General features: G+C 37.9%; 1 protein-coding gene across 2 annotated transcripts; it reads right to left on the bottom strand.

The window, feature by feature from the left end:
* Positions 1-1,689: 1,689 nt before the first annotated feature.
* Positions 1,690-5,881, bottom strand: LOC127757549 (carboxyvinyl-carboxyphosphonate phosphorylmutase, chloroplastic). Of its 2 annotated transcripts, XM_052283087.1 has the most exons (8): positions 5,846-5,878; positions 5,496-5,762; positions 5,298-5,371; positions 4,493-4,575; positions 4,297-4,321; positions 4,160-4,179; positions 3,213-3,359; positions 1,690-2,608 (listed from the first exon to the last, which is right to left on the bottom strand). In XM_052283087.1, exons 2-8 carry the CDS (start codon positions 5,744-5,746, stop codon positions 2,138-2,140), a joined length of 1,071 nt encoding a protein of 356 aa, XP_052139047.1. In that variant the 5' UTR covers positions 5,747-5,762; positions 5,846-5,878; the 3' UTR covers positions 1,690-2,137. The 2 variants fall into 2 exon arrangements, with proteins under 2 accessions (XP_052139047.1, XP_052139046.1); XM_052283086.1 differs by having other exon boundaries at positions 5,496-5,881.
* Between the last annotated feature and the right edge of the window lie 18,936 nt (positions 5,882-24,817).

The raw sequence follows: 24,817 nt of genomic DNA, 5'->3' as shown, positions 1-24,817 counted from the left end.
TGCTGCAAGTACCATTGTTCATGGGTTGCTGCAATTGTCCTAGATAAACGACAGAATCTGTACAAGTTACTCCATCTTCAGAAATCAGAAGCACCCAAAGCAGCACAAAATTAGGAGGCAACTCTGCCCCACAAACAGAGTAGTGGCCATCAAAATTTGGCCCAAAATTCAGAAACTTGTTTCAGAATTGCTGAATATACAACACCACAGGTTTGATTCCACAATAATTAAGTAAATGTCCAACAGCCCAATGGGTAGACAGTCCATGGGCTCCAAATAAATTTCAAGATACAGGGACAGATGTTGGATCGATCATAGTGGACCGTCCACACGAGCACTGACTCAAAATTCAGACAGATGCATATAATGTACTGAATAAAAAAATGATTGAAAAAAAATACGCACACACGTTTACCTTACTGTTTATGTGCGGAATCACACGCCCAATCCCAACTTAATCACTCAAACTAGATGAATTCCAATGACTCGGCAATTGTAACAGGCCCAAAATATGTAAAAAAAGTTAAATTTGTGGGTAATGTCATGGGTGTCCATCTGTCTTTTGCATTTAATACCTGTGTTTGAATTTTCTATGCATTCATAATTACGTTTGTATGCATATATTTGAACAGAAAAAAAAATAGTGATGCATTTGTACTAATAAAAAATTGGAAAAAAATCATACTATATACATCATAAGTAGCAGTCTGTAAGGTTGGTAAACTTTTATCATTTTATACGATTCCTCAATTGAATCAGTCAAATTGGTCAAAAACTAGAATAAAATCATAACAATTATGACCCTCCTTTGCAATTTTGCCATAATCAAACATCGCACAACTGAATGACTGATTACCAAGACTTGCTCTACTCATGGTAATATTCCCAGAATTTTTACCCCAAGGCAACTCAATGAAACTCTAGAGTCGAAGTAGTAGCTAACTGTTTTTAAATCAGGAAACTCCGCAACCGAGAACCAGAGGAGATCACCCCGATTACAAATTTACAAGATCGATGAATATCAAAATCTACAAATATCGATGAGAATGTGCAGAGGAACTACAGATATTAAAAGCTAAACTATAGCTCGCATCCTGACTTGGACTTGTCTGAAGATTGCAATAGCATAAAGAAGATAGGGCCAAGCAAACTTCAACATGTGAAGTATTCATCACATATATTCCTTATCAGATTCATTGCTAGACTTTTTTTTTAGAGAAGGGTATTTATTACTCGGCCTCTATATCCAATCGGATATATGCAGCCTGCTTTTTAATAGGAACTTAGCCTATCGAATAGGGAACTAGCCCTCAAATAACCTAATCTGAAATTCGCTCCTATGGAGATTTGAACTCAGGACCTTAGGGTGCTACTCAGGTCACTGCAACCACTAGGCTACATGCCCTTTCACAGATTCATTGCTAGACTAATGGAGGGAACCAACACCATTAATTTAATTTTTAAGTACCTTGCTCAGGTTGCTAGCTGCAGTGCTTGTTGATAAACCACAGAATCTATAGAAATCATTAATTCCATCTTCAGAAGCGCTCATATATAGCAGCAGAAAATTAATAGGCAATTCTGGTCCACAAACAGAGTAGTGGCCATCAAACTTGGCCAAAATTTCACAAGTTTCTTTGTTTCCAAATAACTGAATAGTACAACAGAATAATTCAGTCCACAAGAAGATGTCGAACAGCCCAATGGTAGACGGTCCATGGGCCGATTTTATTCCAAATAAATTTGAAGGTACACTGAACATGACACTGACTGACAGACAGATGCTTCATGGATCGACGATCAATCTGGACCGTCCACACGAGCATACTGACCCAAAATTCAGACAGATGCATAGCTGCATATACTGTACTGAATCGAAAAAAAATTGGAAAACGAAGAATACTCAACACATATTTACCTTACAGTTTATGTGCGGAATCACGCACCCAATCCCAACATAATCACTCACACAGCAATATATAGCTACGTACCATGCAATAATAACACATACCTCACAAAATTCACCAATAATGCAGGAGAATTAATCAATGTAATCCACCATATTTCATGGCTCCCTGATGGCCAGCCACATTTCGATTGATAATTTATTCCATTGGTAGCTTGATCTTGATCGATCTTAGTGTACCCCATTGGTAGCGCCATTGGTAGCTCCGTTTCCGGCAACGACGGCGGCCGCCTTGGCCTTAGCCTTCTCCATCTCCGTCGTGGTCGTCGTCTCCGGCGCCGGCAGTGGCTTGGGAACGGAGGAGTTGACGGAGAAGCGGGCCTCGATGTCGAGCCAGGAGTCGAGGCCGACGAGGTTGTTGAACTCGGCGAAGGTGGTGAGGCGGTGGAGCTCGTCGCGGGTGGTCTCGGCGCGCTTGAGGGCGGCGAGGACGTCGACGAGGGCGCGGGCGGCGGCGTAGACGGTGGTGAGGGGGGACTTGATGAGGTGGAACCCCATCTCCATGAGCTCCTGCCTCGTGTGCAGCGGCGTCTTCCCGCCCTCCAGCATGTTGCACACGCGATAACCCTTGGTCCTCCTGCAGATCTCCATCAGCTCCTCGTCGCTCCGCGGCGCCTCCACGAAGCACGCGTCTGCTCCCGCCTACAATTTTTTTTTGTTTTTTTTACATATATTCATATTAGATATGATATGATGTTGCATAATAACTTAATTATATTTATGGTGATCTCTACTGGTATGAATATATCCTACTAGTAATAAGTAGGAAAAGAAATTATTCTATTATCCTTAGTTGAGGTAGTAATATAATAGATATGATTTATTTGATTAGAAGAAAATGAACGGTTTATTAGATTGAATTCTACAACCGGTAAAGACCAATGTAAAAACACCAATGGGTTAAATTCCATTATAAAGGAGAAAAAAATATACTATACGGATATTGTTTGTGGGCCTAGTAATAGAAGACAAACAAAGATGCAAACCATTTTCATTTCATTATGTAAAGAAAGTGTTTTCGCCTTAAATATATCAGTTTTCAAAATGCAGCTTTGACAAATATCTAATGAAAAAACTAATTAATTTCAAAACATTGATTCTTGACAGACTTGATGAACTTGTTTAAGATTTATAGTTTGGTGGTAAAGATCGATCGATCAAATTTAAACGAGAGTTTGACTCTGAAGAGATTCTCTAGAACATGATTTATCTCTCTCTAGAAAAAAGAAGTGGTCGATCAGCTTACATCTATGTAGAGATTGGCACGCCTAATGGCATCATCAAGACCAGTGACAGATCGAGCGTCAGTCCGGGCCACGATAAAGAAGTCCCGATCACCAACGACCTCTCTCGCTGCAGCTATCTTCACAGCGTGCTCCTCTGCTGGTATCACCTAATTTAATTTTAACCAACACAAGGAGAGAGAGAGATCAAGGCAATTAATGCCGGCCACAATTTTGTAATCCTTTGATGATGGTGACAAGATGCAGAACATGGTGCACTCGATCTTATTACCACTCTAGCTAAGCTAGAGAGAACATATAATGGCTGTGATAATATCATTAATTGATAGTTGTTGGTAGTTTGTTTTTGTTTAATGCAGAAAATGTTGGATCGATCGGATCTAGCTAGAACTTGCCATTTAATACATCAGAGACATATTTATACATACAAAAGCAAAGTTGTAATGGGTCCTCCATATTTAACAGTGCATGCATGGTATAAAATGTTGGGGCCTACGTGTCACTGAATTAATTCAGCAGAATCTTCATTTCCAATATCAATATGTTTAGTGAAAGTGAGACCATATATTCAAAGTAGATATAAATATATATCAAATCTCCGCTGTGTGAAATAATAGAGGGTAAATATATATAGCTAGGGCGAATTTTCTGGTCATTTTGAACCATCCTAGCTAGCTATTTTTGCATTATAACTTGTGATAATTAAGTTGTGATTCATCACATTAGTCCTGTTATTATTTCGATGTCAGGGAACGACAGGATCGGTTACCAATTTATTTCCTCATTAGATTTTGGCAGGTGTGCATTAAGTGTACGTACTTAAGCTATAAATTGGCATGGATTTGCAATGGTGAACAGAGTGCTAAACAGAATTAGTATCACTATACAGTAGTAGTACATGTTTGTCTAGAACATGAAGGGACAAAAACAGTGTCTTGTCAGTATTTACCTGCTTGCCATGCATGTGTCCTTGACGATCGATGAACAAACAGACACAAAAGTAAATTAGCAATCGAAAAAAAAGAGAAGAAAATCCTGAGAAAGAAAAAACAATTTTCCTGATGTGACAGATGAATAGTTCCTTACCACACTTCTTTGGCCATGCCTGGTCCTGGAATTTGCAAAAGAGAAGACAGAATCAATATTACTGATTCTAGTGATAATATATATGATATATATATTTTTGGTGTCAAAATCAAAACCACTACTATTGATTAATAGTTGCAAAAAAGAACATGTGGTGCACAGTGCGAGCAAGACAAGGTGAAGAAGAATCCATCACCTCGAGGAAGCAGCCTGCAGCACCTGCTGCCATCAGGTCCTGAACAGTACGCTTCACATTCAGAGCATTGCCGCCACCAGTGTCTGGAGGAAAAAAAAAGAACACATTTTGCATCAGACAACAGAAAATCATATTAATCATGTACAGTAAGTTATGCTAATTAATTAAAGTACAATTTATTTAAAGATAAAAAGGGCTAAAGTACGTCATCTCAACAGTAACCATCGTCATGGCATGCATAATTAAAAAAGCTGTAGCAGTACACTTGTGTCAACATTCTTTTAGCACTGAAGGAAACAGATCACCTAGCAAATGTCTCCTGGAGAACAATAATATAATTTTGTCCTTATATACTGTACTCTTCTTAAACAGTTTCATGCACCAACATATATATATTTTTTAGAACAAGAAATATATTTTAACACCCACTGTTTTCACTTGCAGATCCCTGGTCCAAGCTTCTGGGGTGATGGACCCCAGAACAGCGTTATAGGACACTGTTATTTTTTAATTTCCCCCTTTCAGCTAATACATAATTGTGCTTTCCAAAATGTTCATGTGCAACATATAATTATATCTCGATGGTACCATGCATGCATGCATGCATGCATGCATACATACATATACACAGAAGTTTGTACTTAAATATATTACTATACAAACATGTCCCAGAATCATTAGCATTCCAAATCTAGCATGCACTGTCAACTTTACTGTATATATTATACGATGCTTTCTTTGTTAATTTGCTTTTCTTTCTTGGTCTTATATTAAAGTGCCATTTTTATAGAGAAAGAGAGATGACCGGCGTCGGCGATGAAGAGGGTGTTGGGCGCCGACGCGCAGATCCGCCTCGCCACCTCTGCCATCTCCGGCGGCCTGCATGAAACCTCGCCGGAGAAACGTACGGCTAGTGTCAGCAAATAATTCACACACGCTAATATATACAGATAGAATTAAACAGAGTATATATGATTAATTAATTTTGTGTTAATTAAATTACGTGAGGAGGCCGACGTCGGGGGTGCCGAGGAAGGAGCCGGAGACGGCGTAGCCGGAGATGAAGCCGGCGTAGAACCCGGTCTTCTGGACGATCGCCGCCGACAGCGCGTCGTACACCCCGGGCATCAGCACCGCCCCCTCCGACTCGATCTTCCTCGACACACTCGTCGACCGCCCCGCCGCCGCCGCGCCGTTGCCGTTGCCGTGGCCGTGGTGGCCGTTGCCGTTATTGGCTCCGTTCACCTCGGCCATTGTACTTACTTTTTCGCTGGAGATCGAAGAAAAAAGAAAAGAGAAATTAGAGATTAATTAGCTTAGCTTAGCTAGGCGTCCGTACAAGGGATATTGTACTTTTGCTAGCTGAGCTGAGGTTGTGGGTGGTGGTGATGGTGAGGAGGAGGGGAGGAGGATTTATATAGAGCCGCGCGCGCGGGCTGGGCCTGGTGGGCCGGGAGTGGGGCCCACGCCACGCTGGTGGGGTGGGGGGTGGTCTCACGTGTGGCTCCGTGCGTCTCTCGCCAAGGTAGCAGCTGAGTGTGGCCAGCGCACATGCATGCAAGCGTGTTTCACGGATAATAATTGATTAATTGATTGATTAATTAATTATTTATTACTGTTAGTAATTAACTAATAAACAGTAATATACATCGCGGTCAAAACGAGAGAGGATGAGAGAGAATGTGAAAGTGGTTATAGTTAACCTGCAGGCCGATCCGATCGGGGATCGATCGATAGATCACCCTCACCGAAATTATAAGCTAATGTACTTATATTACGATTCATGAGAGTAGGCATGTTCAGTACATGTTTCCTGAATACTCCCTCCGTTTCTAAATATTTGACGCTACAACATGTTTAACCGTTCGTCTTATTTAAAAAAGTTAAGTAATTATTAATTCTTTTCCTATCATTTGATTCATTGTTAAATATACTTTTATGTATACATATAGTTTTACATATTTCACAAAAATTTTTAAATAAGACGAATGGTAAAAGATGTGCTAAAAAGTCAACAGTGTTAAATATTTAGAAATGGAGGGAGTAGTACTTAGCTTCATGAGTAGCTAGAGGACCACTCATTTACTTTACTCATCTTTGATTGAGTTTAGGCAAATGTGAATATATAAACTCATAGTGAGAGGAATACACATATAATAAAAAAAGATAAACTATTGCTAAATTTTTAAAACCAAATTCCTAAGACACCCTCCCTTGCATATGTAGCTCCGCCCTTGTGTGCCGAAAAACGATCCCCTAACTTAAAAGGATCGAAGTATAGCACTACTACTCTAGCAGGATCTAGCTAGCTAGCACGATCTGACCTTCTTGTTTGGTTTAGGGCATTCCCAACCCAATGACTAGGATGGTGTCCATAGCATTAAATAAGTTGCCATCTAGAATAAAAAAATAATGCGGCAAGTGAATAAATGAGAAAAGAGAAGAAAACCATGTCTTGCATGAGACATAGTTTCTACACAACATCCAAGACATCATGTGAGATAAGTAGCATTAAATTGAAATATGGAATAGTGGTGTTTGCATTGGAAGAGTAGTGTCTAGTACTAGTTTCTTGATGATGTGGAGCTTATGGAAACTATGTCTAGTGTTATGGGTTAGGACTGTCCGTAGGTGTGTGGCCGAACTGTTTTGGAAAATTCAGATTTTCTATGTTAATCCCCATGCAACGAGGATGACTTGGGAAGATGCTTCTTCGGGATCGCAATCATTACTAGTTTATTGGTGTTTTGATACAGTACTCCTATATATACTCCCCTCCATCCTACCATTTCAATTACTGTGTCCAATGTTTAACTGTTTCTCGTATTTTTTTTATGATTAGTATTTTTATTGTTATTAAATGATAATTAAAATATGAATAGTATTTAATGCGTTAATTTTTTTATTTTTTCATATTTTTTCAAACAAAACGGACGTCCTATTAAACATAGAGACCCACAACTGTACTTGAAATGGATAGGTGGAGTACTAGTAATGCCTAAGCAAAGAGGGGATGATCACTGAGGAAGAATCTCATCCAGATTTGCGACCATTTTTTAGGCACTACTACTACATGTATAAAATAAATTAAACAGCTCCCAGTGTCTATAAAAAAATTATATATATAATAAATTGACCTGCTCGATCCGATCCCTATACTGCAACCAGAGAAAAATATTCTTGCTCCTATGTAGAGAGCAGGCATTATAAATTAAATTCCTCAAGATCGTACATGGACGTTTTCTTCATGTGATTTAAATAGTTGCTGAAATAATAATTGGAAAATGGAACAAGGTAGATTAGGATGTCATCTGTTATTATGCAAAATGCAAGGTTAAATTTGGTTTCCATAGGGGAAAACAAATCAAATCAAATTATTTTGCAATGGAATTTGTTATTTTTGTTTCTTCATTTGTACATTAATTTTGACCATGCAAAAGTTTGTTGAATAATTGGTGATACAGTAATCTATATTGATTTTTTAGAAAAAAACACTATTTAATTGCACATGAGAAACAAGGGCACATATATATTACAGGGCTTAATATAAAATCCTCTTCTCTTCCATAAATATATATTGATAGAGTAGGGGAAAATAGTTCAACAACTGATGGAAAGTACAATTTCTTCCTACCAAACACCAAGTATGGGTTTCTTCTTCCTTAACTTAATTAATATAGACACGAGGATTATAAGCGACACTGAATTATTGTTATGGTAATTTCTCACATCTCACTCATTTTATATAGTAGTAATCCCTATTTTGCGATGATGATGGATCATATAGCGATCGAAAGGCGAGGTTTCATGGGGATTCCAATCATTGTTGCTAGCTAGCTCTATCAAGTTAATTTCAGATTGGGACCACGGCAATTCTCCGTTACCATCACAAACTTATTATTGTGCATACACAATGCGCCCCATAGGTTGCATTTGAGCCAGAAATTTTAGCCCATGTACTACAAGTCATGGACAGCCATGCATTTGTTCACTGTTGGTAATGTAGTAGGTGCAGCGTGTAAAGCTGTCTCTTTTGGTTGGTTGGGGTACAAGTACTGTATGGTACATAACTTGTACTGTGATAGTGTGATGTGCCTCTCCAAGTATATAACGAATTAAGGACAGTGATCAGCTGTCAAAAGCCTGGTTGATTGGCATGGCATGAGAGTTAGCTGGTATGCAAATTAAGCATGCATGGACTGTGGAATTAGAAATTGAGAATGGTAGGTGAGCTTATTTTGGATCACTGACTAGACATTGATCATGTGTCCTAATTAGTTGTTTAATTTGTCCGGAACTTCTCTTGTGTATAAAAGTTGGCCTATCCAATTTCCAAAGCATGCAGTTCCCAATGGTTTGACAAACTGGCTGGCTCCCCAATGTAAGGTCGTCAAAAATGGAGTGTCGTGTGGAGCTCCTGGGTGCATGCATATGCATCAAATGCATGGTTGCAATTGTAGGAGATCCACAAATTGTGGTAACTAATTTTTTGGTATGCAAATTGAAGGGAAGAAGATTAATGGTCTGTGCTTGCGCCATATTTGGGCCGTTCGTTCTCTCCTGCCAACAGAATCAATAGGAACTTATTGTGTGGCTCCATATCTTTAGAATGATATATATAGATAGGGTTGGTTATCGCCATTTGTTCCCTGTCCATTTGGTCCAGCATATTGCACATCTCAAAAATTCCCACCAAGCACCAAGATCTCACAAATTTTTGGAGGAGTTGGAAACATTTGGCCCTCTAGTTTCTTTGTCTTTTCAGAGCGAATCTGTTGCCTAAATAAGTTGGATTTGTATCCACATCCAAAGTATTTATATCCAGCGCCTATCTCTATAAATTTCAATGAAATTAAGTAAGAATAAAATGTGGCTTACATTACATGGTGAGCTGTATCCTCACGTTTCCAACGCGTCCCCTCCCCCTTTCACTAGCAAGTGATCGAGCTGGTCCCACTTGATTTGTCTCTATACTCTTCTGATGACATGGACGCCACATTTGCATGTGATGTATCGGCCTCCCTTATCACAATTGATAGTACCATGAATTGAATACCTAACTCCCATTATTGGATTATGTGGCTATTAGCCCCATATGTTTAGCATAATATATCCGTGCATGCCTTTATAATCCTTGGTATTTGTTTTCATAAGTCATAGTACAATTGGATATGGCAAGACTGGGTTTATATACATATTCATGTTATAGTATGCAACCAATCTACTACATGAGGTATTCCACTTTCATGGTATCAGAGTGAGCAAAGCGGAAAATGACTATACCAAGAGCGAGGGGCGAGCTCCAACCCATACAACGACTCATTGAGGTGACATACAAGATCAAGTTGAGATGAATCAACAAACCCAAAAGGATGAAAAAAGTATAATATGTCATTGTTAGAGTGTCATGAAGGAACATGTTTTTCACATCATGGTAAGTATTGTGCGAAAAGTGGCATGCTTGACCACTGAACTGAAAATATTATTAAAGTCAATTATAAAGCCTTATACTGCAACAAGCAATCAGCATGAAACTTGTTAGAAAAGATCCACTAGGCTATCACCGTACTGGTGGTGTCAGGAGGATAAGTAGGAACAAAAATGGTTTGGAAAGTTTCTGATTTCTGGATGTGTTTCTGGAACTGAAAGTGTTGGTTGGATTTTCTTTCAAAAAATGTCAGAAACAAAAACAAATTTGGAATTACTTTCTCGGAAACGGAACTGAATACGGTAAGGCTACCATCTGTCAGAAAACCGGAATCAGTTAGATTTTTTTTGGAAATAAATTTGGAAACAAATTCAGATTTTTTTAATCGGAAACGAATTACTTTTCATGTACAGCTGATTACCTTCATCCTTCTCTACTCAAGATGTTTAGATTTGTACTGAGTATTATTGATGTAATTGTTGAATGGAGATATTTTTTTCTAGTCCGGTGCTTTTGACTTGTTTTTCTTTTGTTTAATGACTATTTCTTATTTCATTAGGCTATGTCATACTATTTTATGTAGTTCTTGCTTATTTTAATTCTCCTAGAAAGTGGAGTATACAACTAGTTGTATTATTATTAATTGATAAAAATTTAAAATGTTATTATATTGTTTTACAAAAATATAATGAGCTACATCTCTCAGTTGATTTGAGAAACTTAGCTACAGTTGTTTTCATATTCCGATAAATATTCATATTAGTATTCGCCCTGATTCATATTCACTTTGTATCCGTATTCTATAATGTTCGATTCCGTTTTCATATCGAGGGTTTCTGATTCTGAAAAAAAAAGTGAAACAGAAATGATAGCGCTGGTTTCCATCTATTTTCAAGCCATTTTTACCCCTTAGGATATATAAGACCATAGGTGTGGTTCGCTAACGTAGACAACAGGGCCAGAGGAACCACCAACGTGACCAGCAAGGGCACGTGTGCAAAACTTCACAAGGACATATACAACATGCATTGTAATTGGGGATGACACATGCAGTACACCAATGTAGGCATTAGCACTACTAGAAAAACCATTTTTCCAGACGATGGTATTTTTTTCAGGTAGGTGGGCCTTACAAAGCTAGATGGCCGCCTGCGAAAATGACAACCGTGGGACAAGATCGTTGTCCGCCTGCAAAAAAGGTTAAATATATTAAAAGCGACACCTACCCACCAAAATCGCTAAATCATCACACCTATCAGGCTCTCAACCCTCATCTCTCCCTCCCCTCTCCTCTCCACTCCCTCCTCTCCCTCATCTCTCCCTCCCCTCCTCACCTGCTGGAAGATGGTGATTGCGGCGGCTCCAGGTGGTGGCGGCACGGAGGGTGGAGAGGCATCGGCTCCCCTCTCTCCTCCTAGATCTGGTGGAGGCGGTGGTGGAGGGCAGCGGCGGCGGCGGCTCCGCTGGTAGGGGGGCGGTGGCGGCAGCGGCTCCCCTCCCTCCCAGATTTGACCGAAGGGGGAAGGGGGGAGGGCAACTGTGGCTACCGGCGGTGGTGGCGGCGGCGAAGGACCGCAGTGGCAGGTCCAAGCGGTGGCGGCTTCCCTCCCCTCCCTTCCTCTCGGCGGCGGCGGTGGCGGCGCGGCTCCAGGTGGCGCCAGCTCCTGGCGATGGCCTTCCTCCCTCCTAGATCTGGCCGGAGGGAGGGAGGGGCTGCGGCGGCGGCATTTTTTTTTTCACGTAAACTATTTTCGTAGACGTGTGGCTATGACGCCTGCAAAGATGGTGATGTCGCCTACGAAAATGATCTATTTTTTAGGCTTATGCGTCTAGGCGGGCCTTCCATCCATCCGGAAAAACGATTTTTGGCCATCTGAAAAAAAAAAACGATTTTTCTAGGTAGTGTAGGTGAGCATGGGTACGGGCACTTGGGCCAGTACAGCATAAACGGCAAATGCACTAGGCCAGCGTGAACATTAAGGTGAGCACTAGCAATGGGGCAAGCACAGTCAATTAGTGCAAGGATTGGAGAGGCATATGTGATTGTGACCAACACTACTAGTAGCGATCGATGGTGAAGAACCAGAAGAGACAATAGGCACTACTTGAAAAAGCGTTTGCACTGGCGGCCTAAAAACGTTTTGCGCAGGCGGCCGAGTTCCCCACCAGCAAGTAATGGCAAGTGAACATTCTATATTTTCACATGCGCATTCTTTAAAAGGGTCGTCAGCGAAAATTAATTTTTCACAAGCGCATTCTTAAGATGACCACCAACGAAAATATTCTTCGGTGAAAAAAATACAAAAGTTCATATTCAAGGCTAGACGACGAAGATTATCATAGAAGCTTAATTGTGGCCATGGAGGATAGTTTGGGGTTACAACTCTTAGTACGTACAGCATGCTATCGTAATATACTATGATAATGTAGGTGTTGTTTATATCTCTCGAGGAATCCCATGCAGCATTAGCATGAAGCACATAAAAAATGATTTGCACTTTATCTACTAGTGAATTATTTATGGACTAATTTGTGTTCTTAATATTCTTAGGAAAAGGTCCAATAACCCCTAAACTTTGGATGGAAATCTGTCTAGCATACCCTAAACTTTGAAACCGGACATTCAGTCCCCTAAATTTTACAATACCGTTTATATAACCCCATAAGATGGTTTTGCATAGTGGATTTTATCTAATTTATATATAAGTTGGATGAGTTTGATCATATGTCATACACTTTGGACATATATATTAAATTTTTGACCTGAATATTCATTTGTGCTCCTTATTAGCTCTCACTTACAAACAAGTACTAACATAATAATAGCATGATATCAAGAATAAATTGATGATTTATAACTGATCATACACAAATATGTTATATTAGTTATTCAAAATTATTCGTTTAAGTTTCCAAAATATGCAAAACCACCATTTAAAACCACATTAGGAGATAATATGGATGGTATAGCAAAGTTCAGTGGGATGGATGTCCGGTTTTAAAGCTTAGACTGTTAGACAGACTTTCATCTAAAGTTTAGAGGGGTATTTGAACTTTTTTCCATATTCTTATGTTATCATAGTCTATATTGGCATCTTTAACAAGGGACCCACGCTCTTACTGGGGAGTTTAGATTCTACGTACTCTGCTCCAACTCAAAACTTAAACTACAACTTTGCTCCCGCTCTGACTACAAGGGATTAGGGCAAATATATATTTGATATCCCATATTAATTTCCAATCATCCTATGTATTAATTTGTTTCCATACGGCTGGATATGACAAGGGTATAGACCACTATGTATATATTGACATTATTTGGCACAATAAATTAATTTACAAGAATAATGGTGTTTAATTAACGACAGTTTTTTTTTTTGACACACGCACTAAGTTTCACCAAGAATTTTAATTTACGTGCCAGTAAAATATGTGAAGGCACTCCATGTTCTGATACTTTCCGAAAGATCAAGTCAACTTTCTTCATCCTGCGACACTTCAAGAAACATTGGAATAAGCCTTGAAAGGTCACAATTGTGACATTTCAAATTAGTTCTCTCCAAACAGCAAGCAAAAAGGACCTAGAAGCACACATATATATCCTACTCTAGTGTGTGTAAATTGTTACTCCCCCGCGATCTCAAATAATGGACGATGAAATTAACTATTCAAGTTAATTTGACCTCTAGCTTTGTTTTTTTTAAAAAATAAATACTTGAAAATATGTTATGTTATCGATACACATAAAGCTTGCATTCATCATATGACACAATCATTTAAAAGTAATTTGTGGTTAAAGTGAGACGTATGTAATCAACAATTAATATCAGTTATCCGAAAACAGAGGGAGTACTATTTCGCTTTATCAGATATGCATGCAGAGTTTGTGTCAACCTCATCATGAGTGGCAATATATATCCAACTCTCACTGACAATAATTGCATTATATACTATATTTGCAGTAGTAGTGGTAGATAAGCAATCTTGCTCAATCGAACGCAATTGGCAGATGCAGATCGATGTATAAAAAAATTTACAAGAGATCTGAATATATTGAAAACCTAGCCAAGGAGCACAATTATTAGCTTAGACCGATCTGATCTGTTCCTTCATTGATCTCATCTGCCCATGCCAATGGTACGTACAGTAGGTCGTACGATGTTTTTCTTTAATTTGTTTCTTGCCGATCTACTCATCATGTACAATACCATCCCAATAACAAAATTCAAATGGCTCCCACGAGTAACACGATCAGTCTATTCTATTATCTAAATTATACTCCCTCCGTTTCTAAATATTTGACACCGTTGACTTTTTATCACATGTTTGACCGTTCGTCTTATTTAAAAACTTTTGTGAAATATGTAAAACTATATGTATACATATAAGTATATTTAACAATGAATCAAATGATAGAAAAAGAATTAATAATTACTTATTTTTTTTAAATAAGACATGATCAAACATATTTAAAAAAGTTAACGACATCAAATATTTATAAACATAGGGAGTATATACGATCAGTGCACTCAAGTTGTCGATGTGTGATCAGTACATGCATGCAATTTGCTACTGATAATTGCATCCAACCAGTGAGATCATATTATATATACGCAGAGACGACTACTGAACACTGCAGATCAAATTATAGGCGAACGACATGATGATCCCCTACAGGTTTTCCGACAGCGAAATTTGTGATGTTATTCAGACAAAATTCGATCGATCAGTGCATATATATGGTCTCCACACATATGATGATAAGATAGCCGGGCCCTCTTATACGCTACTCGGATTATTATTCATGTTTATACCTGGCCACTCAGATTCAGTAGGTTTGGAGGATTAGCTACAGCATCTAGCTCCCTCCTTTTCTTCGATTTAATTTGATGCATTTTTTTCTTACACGAATCCAGTGGCTTGAGTAATTGACAGCCACGTTTGGGGCCCAAGATTAACTAGGACCACACGAAGGAATCTTTTCAGTGACTAATCCAGCTAGCTATCGATGATAAATCCCAGCTCCTATCGATTGATAATGATACATTGATAATAGCTAAAGACACTAATTTTCTCTTACTCTGATGAGCATTTATCGTGTACAGTTGGATGTCGTTGTTGCTCTGCAATGGAGAAGGTTAGGCGTCGCTGTATTCTGGGTACGTACATTGATTCTAGCTGATCAGTAGGAGCAGCTGATGTGTCACGGCGTAGGATGTGTAGTAGAATAAAATTGTAGATAAGCAGAGAGGAGACAGGGCCTGAAGCTCTCCCATGTGTCTGTGTTTGTGTCATTTTGTGTGTGATCGATATATAGTGCATGTCAGATCAGATGCAAATAGGGCAGCAGGAGCCACAGATCGGTTGATATGAGCACACGATGAGTCAGAGTTAACGGGGTTGTTTAGATCCACAGTGGTAAAGTTTTGGCGTGTCACATCAGATATTATATGAGGTGTTGTATAGGGTGTTTGGACATTAATAAAAAAAACTAATTACAGAATCCGTCAGTAAACAACGAGACAAATTTATTAAACCTAATTAATCCATCATTAGCAAATATTTATTGTAGCACCACATCATCAAATCATGGAGCAATTAGACTTAAAAAATTTGTTTCGTAAATTAGTCGTAATCTGTGTAATTAGTTATTTTTTAACCTATATTTAATTCTTCATACAAGTGTTAAACGTTCAATGTGACATGGCCTAAATTTGCAGGAGATGGCCGACAGAATCGAAGCAGAGAAACTAATCGATCTGGCACCGACACAACGTGATGCATGTTTCACGAGCTGATGTTAGTAATCGATCAGTTTGGTTTAGGTGGCAGATGAGCTTCTTGGAATGCTCCAATGGAGACAATCTTGCAGTTCCATCTATATCCATATGCACGCGTGGCTGGAGAATTGAAGGGATTTAATTTGCCAGATGTGATAAGTGGTTACACACAGTTGCAAAGCATTTATAACTAACTCGAGTAAAAATGTCTGGTTAGTACTAGCCCAGCGGTGAAACCAGTATCACCGTGAAGCCCGGACGACTAGTAGCGTTTTCAACATTGTCCTAATGATCCTCGCAAAAAAAAAAACATAGTCCTAATGATAAGATCAAATTATTGTTTGATAATATAAGCTACCAAACGGTGCAGCACATTTATCATCTTATTAAAGACTATGGCCATGTTTAGATTCTAACTTTTTTCTTTAAACTTTCAACTTTTCCATCACATCAAATGTTTGGACACATGTATGGAGCATCAAATGTGGACGAAAAAAACCAATTACACAGTCCGACTGTAAATTGCTAGACGAATCTTTTGAGCCTAATTACACCATGATTTGATAATGTGATGCTACAGTAAATATTTGCTAATGACGAATTAATTAGGCTTCATAAATTCGTCTCGTAGTTTACAGGCGGATTCTGTAATTTGTTTTGTTATTAGTCTACGTTTAATATTTTAAATGTGTGTCCGTATAATAAAAAGATTTTTGGCATACGAACTAAACACATCCTATGTCTCACACCGAGAGACCGAAGTTGAGAGTTCTAAAGTTGAGACAGGTAGGACATTTATAGTTGACCTGTAGTCGCTTTTTACTATTCCCCTGTGGTCATGTAACTTTTTAAAAAGTGTGAAAAGAAGGAGATTAGCTGCTAGAAAGCAGAGCAGGGTCAGGGTACCTGATTCTGCTAAAAGCAAAGCTATGGCAATCTCTGTTTCAGGTGCGTCAACACAGTGTATCTATCATCCTCTTCCTTAATCCTTCACTAATCAAGTGGTGGTCTTGTCCTAACTGCATTATGTCATGTTCTTTTTGGAAGTTAACAATGAATCTTAAAAGGCTTTGAGTAATGTAGGTAGCTGGCAAATGGTACAGGACACCAAGAGTTCTGTTTGGTTCCTTGCATATGAATTGGATGCATACAAGGAATTGATGGTTCAACTAATTAACATTACTTGCTCACAAATGAAATCCAATTTTGAAATCCATTTCAATTCAAAAGCCTGCTTGTATGTGATGTTTTGATATTATTTTCCTTTTTTTGAGAATTGATAATAGAAAGTTGCAGATGATGTAGAGCTATATGTAAATTCCGGAACCACATTTCTAAACGACGTTATATACTTATATATGTTCTTGAACAAAGTAACAGAAAGAAATGTCAAAAAAGTTGAAAAGTACAAACAGCAAACATATATGAACAACAAATTCACAGATAAGATAGTCAGGCCTTCTTATCCGCCAGTCACAATTAGGTTGGATTAGCCAACCTTCTTCTCTTCTGTGTTCAGCTATAGTCAGGCTTTCTTATCCACTAGTTACAATTAGGTTGGATTAGCCAAACCTTGTTTTCTTCTATGTGTAGCTAATCAAATTGACAACTATGGTTGGGCCATAGTACTAGACCATATGGATAATCCTTTGGTGACATCTCATCTAGGAGTACAACCATTGTGCTAATTATTGAAGGTCTAACTCTTTTCCAGCATAATAATTGCCATGCATGATAATGGTGACCTGTTACTGTTTTCTTACAGCAAGCTGACGTGTCAAGTAAAAGAAGACATGCATTGATCGGGGAATAAGCTTTTCCCATCTTATATCATGCGTGTGAATCCGAACGACTTGGGGAAACGAAGAATTTAATGGAAGGAGATGAATGCCATAATTGATCCAACCAGAACTTCATCTATCACTCGCAATATGTTACACTTCGATTTTTAACGTACAATGCCATCGATTTTTTAAGCATGCATTTAACCATGTGTCCTATTAAAAACACTATGTAATTATCATTTGTTTTTTTTGATTTATTTTATCATTGATTGAATGTCTTTAATTTAAGCATAATTTATATTTTTTTTCATATTTATAGAAAAAAAGTTTAATAAGATAAACGATCAAACGTACTCACTCCGGTTTCGTAATTCTTGATATTTGAGGCAAGGTTATCAATTATTGGAATTAATTCTTAAAATCATGAACTCAGGCTATGCATAATCACCCCATTAAGCTTATGTGAAATTTGGTGATGTACTAACCGGTGTTTGGAGAAGCCATTAGCACCACACTTAATCCTCACTCCGGTTTCGTAATTCTTGATATTTGAGGCAAGGTTATCAATTATTGGAATTAATTCTTAAAATCATGAACTCAGGCTATGCATAATCACCCCATTAAGCTTATGTGAAATTTGGTGATGTACTAACCGGTGTTTGGAGAAGCCATTAGCACCACACTTAATCCTTTGTCGGCGTCGGTGTTGCAGTAGTAGGCCACCGGTGATGTGATCACCGTGCAGCAGTGGCAATGGATTTCGCCCTTTGTTCCCCTTCAACACGCCTTAAGATCGATAGTTTGAGAGTTTGGGTTTGGCTAAGCCCGTAAATCGATCGTCACCAACGAACGGGTAGCATTCCCTTTATATATATGTGAGCATTGAAGGGATCGGGGGCGAGCCCATTACGTAGATAGTGCGTCCGATCATTGTACGAGAGAGAGCAACGTGTGCTCGAGACCGAGGGAATCGGCCCTTAACGTTATCCGCGCGTGGGCGTGGGATAGGCCAAGCCTATGTGCGCAATCGTCTGACTCGGTGGCCAGAGATCAATGTAACATCAATAACTTTAAAAATATTTAAACTTAAAAGAATAATAACAACATATATGTATATTTGTCTTTCAAAGTACTATAATAAAAATAAACATGCATTTATTTATCATATATATTATAACAAAAAATAAAGTCAAAAATATATTTGGAGACTGTGTCATTGTTCAAAACGTAAAGAATTATGGAACCGGAGAGGGTAAACATATATGTAAGAGTCAATGGCGACAAAGAAAATATGAACTCCGTATTACTTAGCATTGCGATTTCTTATGCTAAGGTGAGCTTGGAATGATCAATTTGAAGTTCCATCCATGCATGTGTGACAGAAGGATTCCGGAGGATTTCGCGTGACATGGTAATATGGTAAATATATATGCGGTTGCATAGAATTTATTACACAAGGAAATAAAAATCTCCTTCTAGTCTAACATAGCTAAAAACAAATTACAAGTAATCAGCTACCCCGTTGGTCTCAAAATATAACTATTTATGCATTTTTTTTAAAGAGATAAAGGTTGAGGTGAGAAATAGTTGTGATTTATTAAGATTAGAAAGTAGATAAAAAATTAAATGAGGGAAAGATTATGATTGGTTGAGATGAGGAGGAATGTAGAAAATATTTTGATATGGAGGGAGTGCCAAATTCAGTTCCTCAAACTTGGGGGTAGCTAGCGGTACGGCCTCATTTTCCGTCTTCAGAATAGACTGATCAAACCTCATGAAACTGTCCAGGTTCATTCTATTATTTTAATCTCCTAGAAGATGCATTAAGGTCCTTTCAGTTTTAAAAATTTAAGTGTTTTTGTTAGTAATCACATTCAGAGAACTTGTGGGGTACTGTAGATTTTTGAACTTCTTTTTTCATTCCATGGTGGTTCAACCTTAACATTGAAGTAGATTGAGTAAGAAATGGACAGTCAAAGTGAATCTAGTGACGATGAACATAACAATGATTCTCGCAACTTATGAAAAGCGTAATGCCAGAGTTTTTCACCAAACAAACCTCAACTTTGAAAAGCACATCCACCAGATCAAAGAATGTCTTGGCATATGGGAATTTGAATTTCGCGTCAAGCCCAGCCAACTTGAAACACATTCGCCTCTTGGGGGCGAAAATAGACTAGGCTCAGGGAATTTTACCCTGATTTCTTCTTTGTTTTCTCTCTATTTTTTGCTAGCTTCTCATCCCTTTCAGTTTACCTTTTTCCTGTCTCTCTCTGCCTTCTCAATCTTGCCATTAACTAATTAAGGTAGAGTCTCTCTACCTTTGCGTCAAAAAATGATTTTCTTTAGAAAAAAAGTGAACATGATAATGGTTTTGAGTATGTTTCCCAAGAACAAAGAAAGGAAGGAAGACCTATCATGGAATTCCTCTCCAAATGAGCATGATTCTAACGATAAGATCAAATAATTATTCTTTGATAAGAGCGACCTGAATGGTTTTTTGTCTCATTGACGATGATAAGCTCATTAGGACAAGAGTGTTGAGAGCTCCAGCTTGCAAGTGGGAGCATTGGGCCAGCCACTAATCATTTTGTTTACTACTACTACTAGTATATATAGTATTTTGCTAAACTTACACGGACCATCTCCCCATGCATTGGCTTCCTCTGCACTCTCTCCCCAATCATTTTGTTTAGTAGTACTAGTATGTTGCCCATTTGGCCTTAGCTACTAATTGTAGAGTTGAGACACTAAGGTTGTGTTCTTTCCCCTTCTTTCTCAACTCACCTCCCTCTTTTTCCACCCGCGCACTTTTCAAACTATTAAACAGTGTGCTTTTTAAAAGTTATCTTTATGAAAAATGACTTTTAAAAAATATATTAATGTATTTTTCAAGGGTTTTAGACTAATACTTAATTAATCACATGTTAATGGGTAATATTGTTTTCCATGTAGCCTGAACTCAGTCTGCTTATAATGGATGGTTTAGTGCCACTATAAATTGTACTCTCTTCCTTAAAAAAAAATCTAATCATAGAGTTCATACCCGGGTTAGTTTTTTTTTCTGGATAGAGAGAGTAGATGGGTAAGTGATGTCAGCTTAAGTGTTGGCACTGCAATCATATAGTTTAACTTCAGCGGGAATAAAAATTTAAGTGGGGTACTACCTGCACCTCGATCTGAATATTAGACTAAGAGCAGGTACAATAGCAGGCTATAAGCCAGCTATAAACATATTTTAAAGAGATAAAGGAAGAGAGAGAAGAGCAGCGGGCTATATATCGGTAGCCAGCTGCAGCACGGACTCTAAGACGTAACGTGTGTATGACAGGTGGGGCCAGATATTAATAGTACAGTAAGCAACTATTGTATAAATTGGCTATTACATTGGCTATAGATGATTTGGAGCTACCAGTGGCTATACTATTAAACTTGCCCTAAGCTAGATTTTGGAGACACAATTAATATCTATTGCATTTATGCTCTGCAGTATTCTCTTAACTATCATTAATTCTTTAGTAAGTATTTGAATTTTTTTGTTTATGTATTATACTTGGGCGGTGAACAATTTCTTTTTGAAATTTCCAAAATTTTTAGCTTTTAGACGAGAGGGACTTGGAGAAACAAAGTGGGGGCGTATGCACAAGCTCTCGCGGTTACAGTAGCTATTGAAAGGGAAAGGAAATACCCTCAGACTTTAGTACAAAGACAGAATATTAGTTTTGTAAAATACTAGTGGGCAATGCAAAAGCGTTCCATGGCGGTAGATATCTACCAAAACTGGTAATTTCTAAGATAACATCGTAGCTATTATTTTATTATTTTTGGTTCAATTAGATAGAGTAATTTTTCAAAAAAAGATAAGGATCTCTCAGAAACTTGTAACCTGGCGCTGGATTGATGAAAAAAATATGATACATATGATAGCAATGTACTTAGGTGATGGTGGTAGATTGATAGTAGCATAATGTGTACATTGAAATAAAATTAAAATTCAAAAATTCAAAATAAAACTAAAAAATAAGTGTACACTAAAAGGCAAATTAAGAACTTGATTAATTACTACACATTCTTTCCCCTCAAAAGAATTATACTATACATTCTTCCCCCTCTTTTGATTACTGGACAAGGCAAATCAGCCTCTTTTGATTACTGGACAAGGCAAATTAGCTAGAACTCTCTGATACAGAAATTGTGGCACTGGTCATGGCCAAGTAGATTAGAGGATCTACTTGTGGTCGCAACAGCTTGGTTAATTTGCTTCTACCAGGATGAGCGCAACGTTTTTCCCAGCATTAATTTCATTGGCATACCATCGGAGCACGTGCCCAACTTCCCTCCCACAGTTAGTTAGATTGAGAATTAGAAACAAAGTAATTAAGTACACCAACTTAAAGTAAATTATGAGCAAACAACACAAGATTAAATTTACTTCCCTCTGTTATCCTTTGCTGCTATACTTTTTCTCAAGCTCATCAATCTGATTATTTGTTTCTAATTTCTTGTGTACATAATTAAACATGTTTTCCTAAAAAAACTAAGATTCTATTGTACAATCTCATTCAGTCAAATTATTTCTCATACAACTGAATATAAGCCGTACGTAACACATTAATAAAAAGGAATTATACATTAAACTACTTATATATATGTTCTTATTTCTTAGCGCCTCAATATAAAAATAAACTATGATAAAAAAATTAAAGAAAAAACTCTAAAATTAAGTTTTAAAGTATAAATTTGATAAGTTAAAGAGTAAACGATAGAGCTTTGTGGCTTAAGATTTCAAGTAAGATTTTCACTAACTGCACACAGCCTCTGCACCTGGTGGATTCACAGAGTCATATTTATCGGGACCAAGATTTAAACACCCATATATAGAGTTATACATATACGACTCTACCCTCGCACTCCTCCAAAATTATGTGATCGATTGTGGTTATGTATCAAAAATCTAATATTGCACCTAAAACGAGGGCAGAAATGACCTTGCCAACAATGTGCTTCTAGATTGTCTCTTCATTATTACTAATTAAAATGGTTATCGATCTGCACGCCCAGCCAATCACAGACACGTTTACAACGTTGGACACATGTCGAGATGTTCAGGACTAAGGGCAAGTTTTATAAAAGAAGTGGATGTTACATCTAATCTTAACCACATCATCAACTAATAAATATAGAGGTAACATGTACAATATATCACATCTATACTGATTCTAATACACTAGCCCTAATGTTTGTTTGCCTAATCTACTCTTCCCCTCTCTCCTTTTGTCTTGAATTTTATGTAGTGGTTGCCTCTCTTAATTGCTCTAAATTAACACAAGTGGCATCTCGAATTCTCGCGTACAATTAATTCGTTTGGATTATTTCACTGACGACGACAAATTGACGACGGCATTATTCGATCATATGGTATACGTGCGTAAACGCATCTCCTTCCACTGAATTAGCTAGTCACCGTGGTATCGTCGCCGTCGCCGTCGTCGTCGTCGTCGTCGTTGTCGCTGGTCTTTTTGCACGCCACGACGGCCGGTCGTACGGCGGCGCGGCCACCTTCCGACACCGCTTCTTCTCGCGAAGAAGAACGTAATTAAGAAGATGATGATAAGTGATAACGCGGGGTAAGATCTCGATCGATCGATCGAGGTGCAACGCATGTGATGACTTTGAGTGTGTTGATCGATCGCCTCCTCTCAAATTAATTAACGTGTTCATCTATCTGACAATGACAACACCAATTAATTATCTTTCTAATGAAGGAAATAAACAATGCATGGTTAGTTTGACAGGACTCAGACGACTTCTTGGTTTCATTAATTTCTTCTTGGTTTAAGTCGTCTGAAGACCAACTCCATTTAGCTATAGGACAAAAATTACCTATGTTTACGGATCGATGACAGCTTACATGTGACAGGTCGTGGCGCGATTAGGGATGGTAATGGATTCAACTTTTTTTGTTCTGCAAAATGTAAGGCGTGGGTTAAAAAAAGAATTGGGCTGATTTAGTAGTTTTTCTTCATATAACTTAGCTATTCGAATCTTGTGTCATCTAAATACACTTTTTTAATAATAAATTAAACAGGCCTCTACATCCAAACATATGCACACAACCATTTCTCCTTATGTTTCAACCACTAGTAATAGTTTTCTCCTTGATATTTGATTACTGTAGCTAGTAAAACAAAAGTGGTGAAATGTCGACGCTAAAACTTCGCTTGAGCAACGCCTTCCGATTATAAGGACTAGTGCAAATCAAGAGGATAAACTTTTTGGCATCAACAAAAGTAACATATATATGTCAACAGAAAACAAAAAGAAAAGAAAAGAAAAAAGAAGCACTAGACAAGTACTCTATGTAACTAACCAAACATCACATCACAGCACTGCATGTTTTGACTAAACTTAACAGCAATGAACAGATCGGTCACCAATTCCATGGATTTTAACCTTCATCTAAAGACAAATGAACAAATAGATTTTGCATTGTTCAAAGACTAAAATTTTTTTTTTCTAGAGAAACAGGTCATTTTCTCCTTACCCATGCAAGTTGATGACAAGTTGGCAATCATTGAGACATGAAAAAACCAGTTTCAACCACAACAATTATAAAATTAAGCCATTTCTTCTTACATAATCATAACTCAAATTGTAATCATATTCTAAAAACTATTCCACACCTTGGGGATCTCTGAATGCCGCTTTAGCTTGTGCCCATGAAAGTTGAAACTGTGATGAGACTTTGAAAAAATGATTAAGAACTAATGGCTTTACGAAATAGAACAATTAATATCAGAGGGCTAAATCAATGAAGTACTTCACAAGCATAATATTCTTGTTGAATCAGTGAAAGGACAAATGAAAAGAGGTTGGCAAATCAGTAAAGGGCAAGACGCTAGCATTTTCAACCATTAAAATTTGTTTATCTAAGTTAACACACCAAATGTAACTAGGATAACTCTATCGTATGAACCTAGCAACCTTCCTTAATAGAATAATCAAAACATATACAACTCATACACACCACACTCCCACCACCATATCCACACACGTCTTTTTTCGATAAGCCGATGACTACACACTTGAAACAATGTTAGAACTCATAAGCGCACTGAACATCGGTGTACACATGTGTACTCGATCCTATCCTAAAATTGGTGGATGAGAGAGAGACCTCCTAAGCAAATATTTTGAGAGATAGCAACAAATTAAGTGTCTTATCTCTTTAGAGTGATACAATAACTTGAATCCAATATAGACATTGTTGCTAGATACTCCTACTTCAGATTGGTACATTTTTTCATTGACTAATTGTTACAAAATTGTAAGT

This window comes from Oryza glaberrima, chromosome 12 (genome assembly GCF_000147395.1).
Source record: "Oryza glaberrima chromosome 12, OglaRS2, whole genome shotgun sequence".
Taxonomy (NCBI): domain Eukaryota; kingdom Viridiplantae; phylum Streptophyta; class Magnoliopsida; order Poales; family Poaceae; genus Oryza; species Oryza glaberrima.
This window is presented reverse-complemented; position numbering and strand designations above follow the sequence as displayed.